Source organism: Balaenoptera borealis, assembly GCF_965194805.1.
Source record: "Balaenoptera borealis genome assembly, chromosome: 1".
In the NCBI taxonomy this organism is placed as follows: domain Eukaryota; kingdom Metazoa; phylum Chordata; class Mammalia; order Artiodactyla; family Balaenopteridae; genus Balaenoptera; species Balaenoptera borealis.
The window spans coordinates 152,634,325-152,652,066 of NC_138860.1; the positions used below are offsets into that span (position 1 = coordinate 152,634,325).

The 17,742-nt window shown below is 39.9% G+C and overlaps 1 protein-coding gene and 1 long non-coding RNA gene across 9 annotated transcripts in view; one reads left to right on the forward strand and one right to left on the reverse strand.

The window, feature by feature from the left end:
* Positions 1-17,742, reverse strand: part of ELAVL4 (ELAV like RNA binding protein 4) — a 143,520-nt gene that overhangs the window by 49,564 nt on the left and 76,214 nt on the right. For all 8 annotated transcript variants that reach the window (XM_082371416.1, XM_082371419.1, XM_082371418.1 and 5 more), the window contains exon 2: positions 908-1,148. In XM_082371416.1, coding sequence (XP_082227542.1) covers positions 908-1,148 — 241 coding nt within the window. The remainder of the gene's footprint in view (positions 1-907; positions 1,149-17,742) is intronic.
* On the forward strand, positions 1,145-14,601 carry LOC309618463. Its single transcript, XR_014238499.1, has 2 exons — positions 1,145-7,140; positions 7,174-14,601. It is a non-coding gene; the product is annotated as an uncharacterized lncRNA (long non-coding RNA).

The window sequence follows — 17,742 nt, forward strand, 5'->3', positions numbered from 1 at the left end:
AAAGTCAACACCCAAAAATGACAAATACTCAAAGCTGAGTGTGAATGATTTTAGGACGGCAGCATCAGAGAACAGTAGCTGCACTGCCGTCACCATGTAGTCCAGTATTTTTCTAAGAAAACATTCCCACTTCCAGAAGGATTACAAGGAAACTACCCCCAGCCCCAGCCCCAAAGGACAGTAGCGTCAGTATCTGGCAAACATTAAGTCCTCAATAAATGGCTGTCAGTTAGAAAAAAATCAGAACCTAAAACTTTCAAGTATTGAAGTATAGGGTATTGTTTCACTTTCAAGTAAAAAGTCTCTGACTTCTCAGAGAGTATCTTCACAACAAACAAATAAATAAGATAAAATACCTTCATCAAGCATCTCCCTCCTACTACAGGGTAGTTTTATTCCAGAATGATCTGCTATCCTTGGGGCCTATTTCTCCCAGGCACAATGGGCAGTTGTGACCACAATGGCCCCCTTTAAAAGACAGTCTCAGATACATGGAAGAACACTGGACACACGCAAACCAAATGTTTGAGAGGAAAGGGATAAATAGATAAAAACTGGTATGGGGAGGGCAGAGGGCAGAACTGAGAACTAAAGAACAAAGGGTAGGGGTGGCTGATTAAGAATAAAAGAGGACACAGCCAAAGGATTATTTCACATAAACTAAAGCTGAGGAAGCTCCAAAATCTTTATCTGCTTCCCAGTCCTACCAATTTGCAATATGGTTTCGTGTAGTATACATACGCATATGAGTTTATGACTGTGTACCCACGCTGACCTTGAATGCAGGATACACACTGCAGACACTCAAAAGGCATCACCACACATATGCATTTCTGCTAAGATCTGCACATCTAATGGAACAACGCAGCTGTGAATCCCAAGCCTAGAATATCGAAGAAGAGCATACCTGTAATTTTGTCTCTCACGAGTTTGCAGGATTCTATTTCACCAATGCTCCCAAAGAGACTCCTGAATTCCTCTTGGGTCATATTCTGGGGTAAATAGTTGACTATGAGGTTGGTTTTGCTGTCATCTGTGGCTGCCCCTGTCTGCATGGGAGAAGGACAGTTTCTATTGTTGCTGGAGGGTCCATTGCTTGTATTGGATGTCGGGCCATTTGACACCTGAGGCTCCATGGTGCTAATTATCTAAATAAAAATAAAAATAGTAAGCCTTTTGATATCTCAAAGACACAAAGTCTCTTTCAAGATTTTATTTTATTTTTTGTAAAGAAAGAGAACAAGATAAAGCAGGATGGAGCAAAAGAGATGGGGTTGTGAACACAGCCAATTTAGAAACATGTTTTTAACCAAAATGTTAAACTCCCCTTGCTATTTTTAGGCCAGCCCGTAGATTTTGAGCACAGACTAGAATGCAGTGCGAACTCTCCCATTATTTTGTTAATGAAAAGCTAATTCCTGTTTTCATTACACAATCACTCTCAGAAATGTATACTTAAGCCACACCAAATTATAATTAAAATGTAAAGTAATAATCATGATTAAAATTATAGTTCCATTAAAGCTGAAAAAGCTAAATATAGAGGGCTATGCTCACAAGTTCAAATACAGTACCTGTTTATTAACTGTCTCATAAAGTAAAATGACATTAAATTAAGTGGGGTTGTTCCATATGGGAAGGGTTTAGATTTTCACTGATACTTAATACTGATCAAACTTCAGATTTCATAAAGGCATGCTGGGAGCTACAAAGTTATCTAATAATTTTTCTCCCCAGCGCCTCTGTTACTATTTCTCCTGGATCTCAAATAAAATTAAAAACATGAAAGAAAAGTTCTCTCTAGGTCTCCACTTTAAGTCTAGCACAGCCCCAGGCTGTCCTCTCACACATTACTTAAAAAGGACTTTCACTGTATCTAAACAGTTAATAAAACAAATATTTCCACGAATGTGTGAACTGTTTGAGGCAGCATGCATGGAAATAAAAGAGATCAGTCTCAGTCTCTACCCACAAGGGGCTTACAGTCCACAGAGGACACAGAAGGCAGATGGTTACAGTAGGACAATGGGCCTGTAACAGAGGAGCAATTAAGCCTGCTTAAGGGATAGGGGCATTCAGGAAAGTCCCAAGAAGATATTGATAGAATAAGGTTTCACACGAAAAATGGGTTTAAGCTCATGGAGCCAGGTCCTAAAGATGCCTTGTATAGAATGACAAACATGGAGAATCACAAAACTACAGAGCCAGAAGTCACTTCAGGGAATAAAATTCAGTTCAAAACTCTCATGTTTGAGATGAATTCCAGAGACATCCAGCAACTTCTCTGTCATCACAGGAAAGTGGGGCAGAGTCTGGGCCTGCACCCAGTTTTCCTGGCCTCAGATGCAGCTCATCAGTCCCACTTTTCCATTCTATCCCAGCACCATCCCTTATTCATCCTTCATGGTGTGGTTTCTGTCATACGTGAAATTGACCATCAACTCCTTGGAAATGGAATCATGCTCTGCCATTCCCTAGTTGTGGGACCTTGGGTAAGTGATTTAAATTCTGGGAGCCTTAGTTTTCCTCATTTGAAAGAGGAGAACAATGCCACCTGCCTTGCAAGGTGGTAAGAAGGATCTGGTGACAGATATATGTAAAGTGCCTGAATAGTGGTGGGAACATAACCACAATCATTGATATTTATTAAAGTCATTCTGCCGATCACCTGATGTGACTTCTCTCACTGACTCCCCACAAGAAAGCAGTGAGCCATATTCTAATATCCTCTACATTTTATAGACAAGGAAACCAAAGCTTAGCAGATACCTGATTACTAGTAGTTTCCATTACTACCATTTGGCTGCTCAGAGAATTTTGGGGAGATAAGCATGTTTATATAATATACATGTAGCAAAATGTACAAATCTTAAGGGTGCAACTCAAGGAGTGTTTACAAAGTAAACACAACTCACACCTAAGTAACCACCTTTCAGATCACAATACAGAACATGACCAGCATTCCAGAAGCCTTTCTTGTGTCCCCACCCCTGTTATTCATACCACCCCCAAAGGTAACCACTACTCTTGACTTCTAATCCATAGATTTGTTTTATCTGTTTTTGAATTTTACATACATGGAATCACACAATACGTACTCTTTTATGTCTTTTCACACATTATGTCTGGGTGTTATCCATGTGGTGAGACGTAGTGGTAGGTTGTTCTTCTCCACTTGCTGTAGAGAATTCCATTGTATGAAAATATCACGTTTTATTTATCTCTTCTACTTTGATGAACATTTGCGTTGTTTCTAGTTTTTAACTATTGTAGATAATGCTGCTATGAGCATTATATACATGTCTTTTGGTGTACACACACACACACACACATTTCTGTTGGGAATATTCCTGGAAGTCTATTTTTTGGGTCATAGGGTGTATTCTGCTTTAGTACATACTGTCAATAGTTTTTCTAAGTAGATGTACCAATTGACACTCCCACCGGCAGCATATGAAAGTTCTAGTTGCTCATCAACTAGAGACCGTTTTTTGCTTTTGTTTTGTTCTGTTTTTTGCTTATTTACTCATCTGAAACATAGTGGTAGTAAAAAGGGAATGAGTTTTTAGCCAAGGGAACAGCTTAAAATTCTAGTTCTATTACTTATTAGCTCTGTGATCTCAGGCAGTTTACTTCAATACTCTTAAGCCTCAGTTTCCTCTTTGTAAACTGGAATAAAGCCTACTGTGCAAGGTTATAAGTTGCCTAGAACATAAAGTGGCTAGAAGCATCATAAATATTATTCCTCATCATGCCCTACATAGGTGAGCGTTACTGTAATCGTTTCTTCTTCTGATCATCACAAATGGGATATGAAACCAAAAGAAAAAAAAAAGAAGTCTCAAGAGGAGTCATGGAAATAAGGCAGATTGAGGAAGGTGGGAAGCTTCTAAGATTCTTTGCCAACATGTAGGTAACGTAAGTGGCTCCACTTAAATCATCACAACTTTCTTGGCTTCAGGTCAACTGTGGGATTGCGTTAGGCTGGTCCAAACAGCAAGGAGAAAGCAAAGGGTTCCTGAGAGGAATCGTAAATCAAGCTCTCCTCAGCACTGATAGAAAATGCACCCAGTAAATCCTATTCAGCTGCTCTGCCCTTGAGGCAAGGGCCCAGGAAAGAATGAGGGCGATGCGCCCAGGGGAGGGGTCACGCTAATGGAGATGTTGTTACAGAGCATCATTGAAACTCCTGGCTGAGAGGCAGGTTTCTGCTCTGCCAAGCCGTCGGCCTCCTGGGTCTGTGCAGTGCCTCCGTTTGCTGTGTCGTCTCACTGCTTCACTGAGTCAGGTGTCCAGGCAACAAACACAAGGAGCACTGCCAACTCAATAAGGAACTTAAAAAACAGAATTTATCCAATTCAGGAGGCTCGGGTGGCAGAACCACAGAGCTGCCCAACTACTACATTTTGATTTAGTGGCAAAAAAGCCAGTCCCACAATCTACAGAACACCTTCGCTGCTCCACTTTCTTAGGTTACCCTTCATACGGCTCGGCTCTTGCACAAACACCTAGAAAATATTCTGCAGCGAGGCAGCTTTTTGGGTGTTAATGATGGCGTAAGAAGAATGTAAGTCATACCTAAGCATGCTGAGATTCTGCGGGACCAAGACTACTGAAGGTTACCTGACAGCCGTGTTCGGTGTTTGTTCACTGGATGCTCGACTCACAGACACACGTGGCAAAAGCCAGCACTTGTCCCTGTGAACATCTCCCTGCTCCAGAAAGGCCTAGGAAGTATCAAGTCTGCAGCAAAGAAATTTCAGTTCCCCAATCAGCTTTCTGGATCTCCTTACATCCTATGTGGATTTCCTAATTTATGTCGACTCCTGGAGCTGAGCCCCATCTGGACATCAGACAACCCGAACTGGGCCCAGACCCCTGAAAAGGAACCACGAGATACAATGTTCGGTACTGAGGTACTTTAACCAAACAAACCTATAAATTAGGTCAAGTCATTTCTCGTCTCATGGAGATGGAGCTCTCTTTGCTCTGCACACACACACTACACAGTTATCCTTTTGTGGACTCAGAAGGAACTGAGGAAAATACACATATGCACACACACAGAGTTTTCTCAGTAAAAACGTACAGCTTCAAAGCTGAGAAACATTTGCAAATGTGTTAATATACATCGTGTAATAAGACCCCTTGCTGGTCTTAATGACGCATCCCAGGATGCAAGACAGGCTTAAAAAAAGAATCAGAAATGTAAAATGTCAGAATCAAATCTGATACACAAGTGAACCAAGAGCATTTTAAAACATTACTTGGAAAATAAGAAAGTTGCCAAGATGTAAATATATTGAATGCAAGAATATGAAACTGTGGCACTTTAAGGTTACATGATAGATCTTAAGGAGAGGACACTTATAATCTCTACTTGGGAAACAGACCAGAGGTAAACATGTGTATTAGTGGGAAGCATATCCTCCAATAAATTCAGAGGCCGGCTCGGCAAAATCAGAACGCTTGCTTCCCTACTCTAAGGCCTTTGATGTTCTAACAGCACAACTGTCATTGCAAATAAATATATCAGTTACTCAAGTGTGCATATGGACTTTAATGAAGGATTCTGTGTGGGTCTCACAGCCAACTTCGTAGCTGACCAGGTTCCAAACCCCTGACTTGCCTTCTTTCCCTCCTCTGAATGGTAATTAAGAACAGAATTACAGTCAGCATCCAGGATAGAGCATTGAGGAGGTTCAGTTGACTTCAAACTCTAATGGTTGTACAAAGCACTGCATTAAATCTTTTATGTTCCCGTGATATATTTTAAGAAACATTATACAGGCAGAAAATTTCAGGGGTAAACTATTAGAGCAGTGCACAATAATGTAGGCACTCAAATCCTGTCATTGTAAATGTTGATGGTTTGAATGACTAATTACTCACACTCAAGGCATTAACCTCACCCCTCCCACTCCCCCCCTTTCTTTTTCCTGCAAAATATACAACAAAAGCGAGAGGGAAGGCCTCAGGCATGCAGCTGCTGGATCATCACTCAGGGTCGTTTATCTCTGCGGAGGCAGTGGGGGTAAGAAGCAGAGGCTGGGCCAGGCTTCTTTCTTTCTCAGGATGTTCTTGAAAATAAGAGCCAACCCTCTCTGTCCTTCATGGCATCTCTGTCACCACAATTCTGGGTCCTTCCCAATGGTCCTAAATTAACTGTTCAATCACATCTTTTGCTATTGTCCACCCAAGGTATCTGTTACACTACTTCCTGGACATGCCCGGTTACATGCATTAAAAAAGGGTTCATTTCCACAATGGCTAGATCTGGGAATGTTAGATGAAGGGAGATGGAGCCCTGGAGTGCCAGGCACTGTGCTAGGCCCTGGGGATACACAGACAACAAAGACAAGGAGCTGGCCCTCACTGAGTTCACAGTGTGGATGCATGACAGATATCAGAGAACATTAGGGACCACCAAGCCCAACCCTGTAACTTTAATGAGGAAACTGAGGACCAGAAAGGGGAAGTGACTTGCACAGGTCACAGTGCTAGTTAGAGACAGAGCTAGGAGTTAAGCCTAGGCCTACAGGCTACCTCACTTGAGTATTCTTGTGACAATGCAGACATGGCCCCTTAGATGAGAGTTTACGTCTACTTTTTTTTCGGGGAGGGTGTGAAGGTGGCCATATCACGGAAATGCACTTGAATATAGGTGTGGAGACATGTCTACCTCCTTACTTTTTTGAGTAGAGTACTTTAAACAGTTCACAAAGAATGGCGACCTGAACTCTGAGCTCCATCGTACAGAGACCACATCTGTTTTGTTTATAATAGTATCTCCTGCATGTAGGACAGGGCCTGAGAATTGGTAGGTTCTGCATAAAGAACTACTGAATGAATGAAAGTCCTCAAAAGTCCAATAGTTTGCTAGATCCCTCTTAACAACCCTGTGAAGTACAAGCCAATAATTTTATTAATGTCCTCTCCATCTTACATATAACAAGAGGACAGAATACTTATTGAGTTGCTATTATATGCCAGGCATACACTTAGATATTATTTCAAATGCAGATTCTAAGAGGCATTCATTCAAGCAGGAGGGCTGAAGCTTTGGCCGACATGGACCCTGTAGAGAAGCCGGTGAATGCCTTTGCTCTCAGAAAAATATATATGCACATAACATTTTAGGTACACTAAATATACATGCACATAACATTTTAGGTACACTAAATAATATATATATGCACATAAAATATATATGTGCATATATATAAAAAATATATATATGCACATAACATTTTAATATATATGTGCATATATAAAATATATATATGCACATAACATTTTAGGTACACTAAAGCCAATCCTTTGTCTCAGACTGAAATCTCCCAATTGATTCTAAGAGTAGCAATATAATCAAAGGGCAAAAACTTGCCTTCCTTCCCCAATCACTCTTTTCATGTAATTTCTTGCCCTCAGAATTCATTCACTCATTCATTCATTCAAACAAATATTTATTGCTGAAGGGTCCACATGTCAGAGGAGAGAGCAAGCACGTCCTGTGGCCAGAAAGTCCTTTAAGTATATTAAGCGAGACCCATTCTAAAATTCTGGAAAGTACTTAAGGCCTCCTTTAATATTTCTTCCATCGGCTCATGAATCTCTTACAGCTCCCTCTGTCCCCCACGCTTCACAAGGCTTTCATGTGCTCAGGCTTGGGGGAAGTCAGATAAGAGTTATAGGGCTGGTCCTACTCCTCACAGCTGAGGAGATCACTGTTCCAGACCCCAGGTAGGCACAGCAGGGGTCCTACCATAGCCCTCACACCAATCCGGTCAGCCACACCACCCTGGTTTTGCTCCAGTATTTTCCACAGAAATGGCACTCTGACAATAAATTGTATGGTCTTGCATTTACGTACCTTAACCTAGTTTACACTTTCAGTATTTACTTCACAAGGCAAATAAAAGGTTCCAATTTTATATTAGAGGAACCTGTGTCGATGTAGAACTCACTACTGACATTCATCATCTGAGAGCCCAGTGCAGGGCCCTTGTACTCCCATCACGCCACTCTCGGCTGTCCTCAACTTCTGATTTTCTTGGGGGGTGGGGCGGTGACCTCGATACTCCATCATCAGTCAAAAGGATCAAGAGAAAAGAACCTAAGAAGGTCACAGGAATATGATGTTTCTTTTTCAAATACTCTCCCTTCTACTTTCAGCACCCTCTAAATGTCAGCACTCCCAGAAACTAGAAAGATGCTAAAGGAATTGTACTCATTGCAAACTTGCTTCAGGTGTGTACATCTGCGATCCACATATGTATTTTATTAAATATTGTAATGAGTATTTAAAGGTGTTTCCTTTTACCATGCTGGAAGGACAATTGAAAATTTATGTATAAAGGCTAAGCCTTATGTAATAGAACAAGTGCTCCCAAGAGCATGAAGAATAATGTTTACCAAGGGCAGTCACTGAATCGAACCGTTAAAGAAATAGATTTAAATTATTCATGAGAACAAAAATAAAAGTCCTAATTCTCTTTGTAGGCATTTCCCACTTGACCCTTAAAAAATTCTGACATGCACTATGTTAGACTCTGGTAGAGCAGCCCAGACTACTGCATCTCACCCACTTTTCAAAAGCCTGAAAAACAAATCCCCAAAGTTAGAAAATTACACAGCAGGCTCTGTGTTCCTGAAGACAGATATTATTTTTAGGAATAATTCCTCACTTCTCTTCTTGCTCCTTGAAAGATACTAAAAATGTCCTTACACACACCCCCCCCCAATTTGATATTTCTTTAAAGTTTTGTCCATCAGCTCATAAACTCCATGCTTTTCAAGAGGTTTTAATTTGCTCAAGTCCCTTCAGATTAATTTTTTTTTTAACGTAACATTTTCCTGGTTATGATTCAACTGGGAAGGAGACACGTTATTAACGGGGCCCACGAGGAGGGGCTGAGATCTATGATCTGATCAGTCTAGGAAAAGGGAACTTGGGAATATACACCCACCCCCAACCAAATTATAGGTGATGACTCACAAAGACCCCTGGACCAGGGGAATCTGGCTGAACACTGCACTCAGGTCCCCCAAAACCATTTGCACCAAGTTTCTGTAGATTCTGCTAGACGGTAACTAGAAAATTCTAGAAAAAAAAATTTAATTCCAACTGAGGAAAACATGCTGGCAGTTTAATAATGCCTTTGGGCAGATGCACAAATAACTTGAAAGACCTATTTACTCTAGGAAGTTATGTGGTAATAAATTCTCAGCATATCTTTAAAACAAGTGTTTTCAATTCAAGACAAGTTTATTGAATGCTATTATAGACCAAGGCATTGTTTGAGGAACTGGCGAAACAAAAATAATTTGATCCCTGCCCTTAGAGGGTTCAAGGTGAGAGGATGGGAAAGGAGGGGAGGTAAACAAATAATTAAAATCAATCATATACACCCCTTTCTTTTAAGTAATTCCCTTCAGACTTTGTCTAACAATGCCCCACCCCCTCACTAAAAGGACGTAAATGAAATTACACATAGACTAGTCATACGCATACGCCATTCTGATACTGAACTGACAATCCTGTTTCTGGTCTAAATGCTTATGTCCTAAACAAGTGACTATTTGTAACAATGAGGTAAGCTTGAGGCATCACTCCTTTGAAACAGCATCTTCTTCACTGGAGATGAACACCAGGCATGCCAAAAGTATTCTCAGTGGTGACAGTCAGGGCTTTTTAAAAAAATCAGCAGCCGCTGGAGAGAATAAGAGGCATTAATACTTAAAATAGCAGGGCCAGCATTTAAAGGAAAAGCATCATCAAAATTTAATGTCTTTTAGGCATTATTCTCAAATTCACAGAAATCCAAGTTTTTAATCTTCTTCCCCAGACACATCACATACATTTCTCCTTCTAAATAAATACTGGCCTCCTTTATATCTTACAGTGTTTCTTTAGGGCTTCAGTTTGGGCCTAAAATGATTTCCTGGTGTGCCCATCTGGGGCAGTCCTGGTACAACCCCTGAGTATTTGGTTTTAACAGACTTTTACAGAAAACTCTCCAGAGCTGAGGGATGGCTTGATCGTCCAGTTCATTATAAAGACAGGGAAACCTTCAAACGACACCCACCCCCACGCCCCCATTCAGTCTTCTTCTCAGAAATGGCCAATAAATAAATACAATCCCAAACTTTCAATAAGATTTCTTCATTAAAGGCATATTTGAAAAAGACAAATGTTTTCATTTTAATATAAATGCGATTTCGTGGGCAAGCGCTCAGGCTTCCTGCAAAAATATCAGCTCTAATAAAAAAAATCAACTGGAAAACAATTCCTTTCCCATTCTACTCCCTAAGCCCCCAAACTCTGAATGTTTAATGTAGACAAAATAACCAAAATGCCTAATATTAAGCTATGGGTTCCTGTTGGGATGGGAACCAGTTGTGATGGAATATATGTTATCTTCATTTTCCATACAAAGAACATTAATGAGTCACTTGTAAAACTGTCCACAGACTAAATCGGACTTATCTTCTGATTAAATGCATAAACAGTAGCCAGTGGCACAATTCATGTAAACATAAGTACTGTATATTTACAAAATGCCTGGCTAGTGGCTCAGAGTATGAGCAAACTCACCAAGATTCAGCTGTAAAAAGCCACATGTTATTCTGTATCTATACCATGATTTAAAGCATTAGGTCACTGCTCTGAATTTAAGTTTTGTGCACACTCAGATTGAATTCTTCAGATATCTACATAAAATATTTTTTATTTTGAAAATTAATCTTGTTTTCTTAACACAGCTGGGGTAGAGAGGAGGAGAGCAGAGGGGAGTAGAGGGAGTTAGTATCTAGAAAAATCTGCACAGAGCAACCTTCTCTTTGTTAAGAGGAATTGTATAATGCCAGCAGCCCTTCCAATTCGAAGGAGAGAGATTATCTGGGGACATTCTGAAGCCAAAGTTACTGAGAGAAACAAAACGGTTCTCAGCACCTCAGTGCACGTATAAGTGGCCGATGTATAAATTAGACCCATGGACGATTCACACAGCCTCATATTATATCTGTATGTTCACTAGTGAAAAGATCTTGAATGTCAATCTGATAGGGTAGTTTTAAATTTGAAAATTCCTGTATCACACTTGAAATTTTATTTATAATTTCCTCCTTCACTGACTTCGTTTTCTGTTTTTGTTTTTTGTTTTTGTATAAGAAAGAAACATTAGAAAAAGGGACACCCTCTGGGAAAGCAAGTGGGTGCAAGTAAAATTGGACTCTAGCAAACCAGGGTTGGTGAGAATGCAGACCTGGGCTGGGAGAAGTGTGGATGTGAATTGTTTGTGGACAAAATGTTTACAGAGAACATAGATAAATATTCAAAGTTTGCAAGTGTCAAGCTTTAAAGGGCAGTGAAATAGTCTCTCTCTCATCATTACTGGTGGAAATAAAAATTGGCACAACCTTTCTGAACCTCATGTTCATATTCTTGGACCGATGATCCATTCTGAAGCTCAGAAAAGAATCCAGAATTCTGTAGACCAAAAGTATGCACAACAAGGTATATTAAGAAAAGTATACCCAGAAGTGTGAAAAAATAGAAACAACCTGAGGGCCCAACAGAGGGGGTGAGTAAGTAAGTTATCATCTAATTTTATGACACGGTATTCCACAACTGTTAAAATTATGTTTATAATGGTTTTTTTATAACATGAGAAAATGTTTGTAATCAATGTAGAAAAAAGGTGAAATAAAAAATTGACTATGTCAATTATATAAACATGCACAGAGTAGGAGGGAAAAATTAAAATGTTAATAATAAATAGTAGGATTATAGGTGATTGTTATACTTGTCTCCATCTCTGTCTTCCAAGTTTTTCGGTTTTTTGTTTTACAATGAAAATATAGCACTTTTATAATCTGAAAGGAAGCTATTTTTAAAAAATAAAGAAAATGTCAAATCCTTCAAACCAGTTCGGAGCCACAGTATTAAAAATGATTCCATCTCTCTAGAGACTGTCATACAGAGTGAAGTAAGTCAGAAAGAGAAAAACAAATATCGTATATTAACGCATAGATGTGGAACCTAGAAAAATGGTACAGATGAACTGGTTTGCAGGGCAGAAATTGAGACACAGATGTAGAGAACAAACGTATGGACACCAAGGGGGGGAAAGTGGCAGCGGGGGTGGTGGTGGTGTGATGAATTGGGCGATTGGGATTGACATGTATACACTGATGTGTATAAAATGGATGACCAATAAGAACATGCTGTATAAAAAAATAAAATTCAAAAATTCAAAAAACAAAACAAAACAAAAACAAACAAACAAAAAAGGATTCCATCTCCTTCCCAGAGCTGTCCTGCAGGATCTCTCCTTGGCCACACTCTGCTTGTTTCTACATAGGAGCCCAAATGAATAAAAATCGCATTTCTTGAAACAGTTTCTGATTTGGCCTCCCCTTCACCTACATCACTGCGCATTAGTGACGTTACAATCTAAGTCTGCCTTATCGCCTGGCAGCAACCTTCATGAGGACAGCAAGGAGAGTGGATGATTTATAAGAAAACTGTTCCCTGGATCAGGGAGTGAAAAGTACTGATCTGTTCTAAAAGCTCCTGCTGACAAACTCTGATATTATGAACATTCTGCACTTGGACAAAAGCTCCCACTTTTCTTAATTACATGGTTTGAGCAGGAGCCTGCTTTCAGGATCTGCCCAATCACACAACAGCCATTTATTTTCCCAACTGCAGCTGCCAAAATTTCCCTGATCTCTGTTCTGTGCTCCATCTTCAAGGACATCTTGTGAATGTATGACACTGTCAAGCAGCATTCCACGCCATGCTTTTTGAGCTTCTCTCTCTCTCTTTCCTGCATATGGAGATCCTCCTAATACATATTTATAAAAATCTCATGAACAAGAAGCAAAGTGGAGAGGCAAAAAAAAAAAAAAAATCACAAATACCGAGTATCAGAATATTTCTATCTGCTTTGAGGCAAATACTTTATTATGGCAATGAACCACTAATATTCTCTATTATCGGTGTGATGGGTTTACTTTTATTTTATGGATGCTGCATCCTGTAATTCTTTGGGTCCCATCTTTGTAATATTGCTAGGAAAATGAGTGCCAAATCTGTAGCCCTCTATGTGTAAAGAAAGAGCATAGGACCTCACTGCAAACTTGATTTTTTTTTTTTAAGCACAAACCTTACCCCTGAGTTTATCTTATTTTTAAAATTCTCTTAGTTTTCCTTCATCTCAATCTCTTCATTGTTCTATTTTTTAAAATCTCCTACTGTATGCATTATGATTTGCTTCATAACAACAGAAAATTTTGGATTAGAACAGAGGATAAATAAGTTAATATTTCTGTCTTCACAAACAATCTTTTGTCTTTATCAAAACTTGCTTTTGAAATTTCACTAATTCATACTAATTGGGCAAGAGTCCAACTGGCATTTTAAAAATTGAGAAATAATAAGCCTTTTAAAAACACATGGTAAAGTTCAAAATTATTACCTTTATAATAAAATTCAAACTGCATAATATATAATTCTCAGATAAGACCCTTTTAGGACTAACTTAATATGTCCCTAAGAATAATTTAGATATGACACATCCAAATTATGATACACTAAGGTTACTGAAAAGAGTTGAGTAGGGTAACCATCTCCTTTGAAATCATAGACACAAAGTAAATTTGCTTGCAAACACTTCCAACTCTTGATATATTCTCTTTATCCCAGAAATTTACCTTTTAAAAGAGTGAAAGACTAACAGATATTCAGAATCAGCTGTTGTCAAATCAGTGCAACCTAAACTTCTTTAGTTACAGGCATATTTTAAAGCAAGGTGTAAGTCACAATTTACTAATGATAATATAGTGCTTCATTTGAATAGCCCCTCCCACAACTGAAGTTATCTTTTAAAAGAAGAAAAGCAGTATAAAGAAACAAAAGCCAAGCTAACTTCCTTAACATTAATGAGTTCCTTCGATGAGCCAAAAGCCATTATGTTAAATGCCAGGGATATAAAGGAAATAAAAGAGGTTCCTGCCTGCAAGGAAGTAAATAAATAAGTAAATAAGTAATTATTATATAATGTCATAAATGTGGTAATGGAGAAGCACATACAAAGTGCCTAGCAAAGTCCCTGCCTGGAATATGGCAAAGGCTCAATAAACGGAGATCCTGTTTGGTTTACACAGGAAAATGTCTAGGCAAGCAATTACCATGAAGTCCTTCCAATACTGCCAACAGTTAGCACACAATAAATGGTAATAGGTATCTTCACGTAAGTTACTTCACTTAATTCCCCCACAACTTTGCGAAGTAGGTAATTGTCACTCCTCTCATTTACAGCTGAGGAAACTGAGGCTTGAAGAAGTGAAGTCACTTTACACATGACGGAGAAATGAGGCTTCAGGCAGTGTCCACTGTCACTCAGCCAGACCGCAACTTGAACTCAAGTCTGAAACCAAATTCTGTGCCCTTCCCTAAACCTCCACGTTTGAGGAAAGAATTCCTATCAGCATAAAATGCAACCCGGTAGTCTCAGAGAAAGTAAATGATCTAATCCAATTAAAAACATTCTAGGCTATGTGTCTGCTATTAGTCAGTAAATACTGCCAAATAAATTGTTGTTACTGGAAAGATCTTAATTCAAAATTCTACATGGTATAATGGAAAGAGCATGAGGTTTGGAGTCTATCTGATCTGGGTTTGAAAACCAGCTCCAGCCTTGACCTTGGCTTAGCCACTTAAGACTCTCTGAGGTGCAATTCAAATTTACTCATCTGAAAAATGCGAACAATTTTCTGTCTGCCTTGCAGGGTTACTGTGAAGACTGAAAATAACAAATTTAAGGCATTTGGCTCAGAGCTCAGCACACAGTAAGCACTTAATACATGTTCATTCTCCTGGTCCAAAACATAACATACTGAAAATATGTGCCCATTAAAATGTGTTGCAGGTGGCAAAGTTGACTAATCTGAGAGCTGGTAAGATTTATCCCTGGAATTTAATTTCTGAAATAGAAAAGAACACTTAAAAACGTTACTACTCATCACTATGTCAATGGCTATTTCCATTTTCAAAATGCTTCACAACATTAACTAATAAGTTCTCACAATAATACCAGTCAGGAAAATATAGAGCAAAGGAGGAGAGATTAAGTGAACTTTAAAAAAAAGAATAATGCAAGCACCATATTTAACACTTACAGACACAATTTCTGGTACACTTTGCTCTTTTAAAAAACTCTCTACTGTGAATGGGTTAAAGTTGGATACTTCAAATGCAATAAGCAGTCATTACGGTTTCTGATTTCTCAAAATGAAAACCCTTTTGTTTTCACGGGAAATTTCAGGAAATTGACACACTGCTCTGTATACTGAATATGGAGGGCATTCCTGGCTTTCCACATGGACCTGCTCAGGGTGAGAGAGTGGGGGGTATTCTTGGTCCACTTGGATGGCTCCTCCCTCCTGTGGACCCCAAGGGGCAGCTACATGGACCAAATGCCCTTCAGGAGGATTTTCCAGGCCACCATCGGAAAGGCGCGGTGGCAAGTGCAGAGATAACACAGCAAGTGTCATCTCCCTGCAGAAACGAGACGAACCCTTACAAAGCCACTGGAAAGAATTCATTAAATCACATGCTAGACGCAGGGGAGTTTGTAAGCACATTCACACCCAACACCCCTTTTAATCTTCGTGAAGATCCTCAGAGATGGATGGGATATGTCCTCCTTCCACCCACCACTTGCATTTTATAGGTGAGCAAACTAAGAGTTAAGGAGAAAACGGAGGGTAGAATGACTAGCCCCTGCTCACAATGTTCAGAGCTGGGATCGGAACGGGGGTCTTCCTGTTACTGACTCCCATCTTCCTCCCTTACCCACCATAACCTCCACAAGCCCTTAGAAAGCTCACTCTGCGGCCAGCAATGACAAACCAGAGCACACTGTGTTCTCTCTCATGCCACACTCTGCAAAACACTCTTGCTGGCCCGGAAGGCCCTCCTCTCTCATCAACAGGCCTAACACACCCTTCCCCAGCACCCCATCACGGCTCCCTCCTCTGTCCCTTGTACACACTCTATCACTGAACTGTGAGCTCCTTGAGGACAGGGGCTGTGTTTGATTCATTTGTAACCCCAGGGACCACCTCCGGGTTTCGTTGGTAGAATAAACAAGTGAATGGGTGGCTCTCTGCTCTCCATAGTGAAATCTGCTTTCCTTGCTCTGTTCCCCACCATTCAGCTCTTATCATAAACCTCTCTCATCTCTCTTTCTCTCCTCTTCAAAATCACTTTAAAAGTAGGAGCACTTTCATCTTCTAAAGCTATATGTACTTATCATTATTGTTTCCCTCACCTTCTTTCAAACTGTCTCAAAAGACTGTATTTTTAAGGCCAGGGATCTTCCATTTTCTGTGTAAGGCCATCTTTACAGCCTCTGTTTCTTCACCTCGAGATTCCTTTGACCTCTGATTTCCTCTGTTTCAGGCCTAAACTCATATTTCATTTTCACTTTGGGTTTGAATCTGGCTAAAGTCTGGCGATTAAGAACCCAGAGAACATTTCCACCTGTGAGAGTTTCTACATGTCACACAAGCCAAAGCCAAAGCCAAGGGGGCTTCTTATTATTTTGCTGCAACAACTATCAGAGCCTGGCATGCCGGCCACGTTATTTTTTTTAAACAAATGAGAGACTACATTATCATGTAATTACTTCTACATCCATCCAATTCAAATCAATTCAAATACTTACCTATTGCATAGCATAATGGTTAAGAACACAGGCACCAGAGCCTGAATGCCTAGGTTCAAATCTCTGTTGTGCTGTGTGACCTTGGGCATGTTACTTAACAGTCCTATGTCTCAGTTTTCTCAATATTGGTAGAGTTCATAGGAATGTGGCAAAGATTAAATATTTTATTATTATTAGATAATTGAGTTCCAGGGCATTTGATACCTGCCCTCTAGGATTTCAGGTCTTGAGTGATTAGTAGATAGATCTGTAAACAAAGTTCCAAAATGCAATAAGGCAAGTGCCCTACTCTGAATGCCTCCTGCTGTATGTCCCTTCCGTGTTATGTCCCCTCCATGTCTTTGCATGTGTGCTCTCTCTCCCCACAACTAAAATGCTTTTCCCACCACCATCTAAGTAACCCTGCCATTTTGCAAAATTCAGTTGGAGCCAGCCTCCCTGACCCACACAATCTCGGGAACCCCCTCTCTGTCCTCTGTTGTGGTATTCACCACCCTGCATTCAGTCACAGTCTACCTGCCTGTCTCTCCACGGACTAGGAGCTTCTTGAGAGCAGGGCCTGAATTTTGGTTGACTTCCTGCTCCCAGCATGCAGTACAGAGAAAGAATTCAATCAAAGCCCACTGAATGAATCAGTAATCAGAGGCAGGGGTAGGGTGTTAGGAGAGTTTAGAGGGAGACAGCACAAGGACATCAGAAGAGACTTCCTTTTTCCCAACTCACCAGACTGCAGTGTGCTGAGAAAACCGTAAGAGGAACGTGTAGTTCTATATTTTTAAATCCTTTTCTTAAGCCTTTTCTTCACTCTTCCTGCTCTGTTTATTTTAGATGAGTGCAGGCATCAAAATCAAAACAAATGTGAACTAATGGCCAAGGGGGTCAAATAAATTCTCTGAGAATCACGATACTAACATGCCACTAACCACAAGAGGAGGAAAATATTTAGGGCTTCATCCAGTGCTCTGCACAAAAGGTGTGCTGTCAAATGCGCAGACAAGGATTTTTC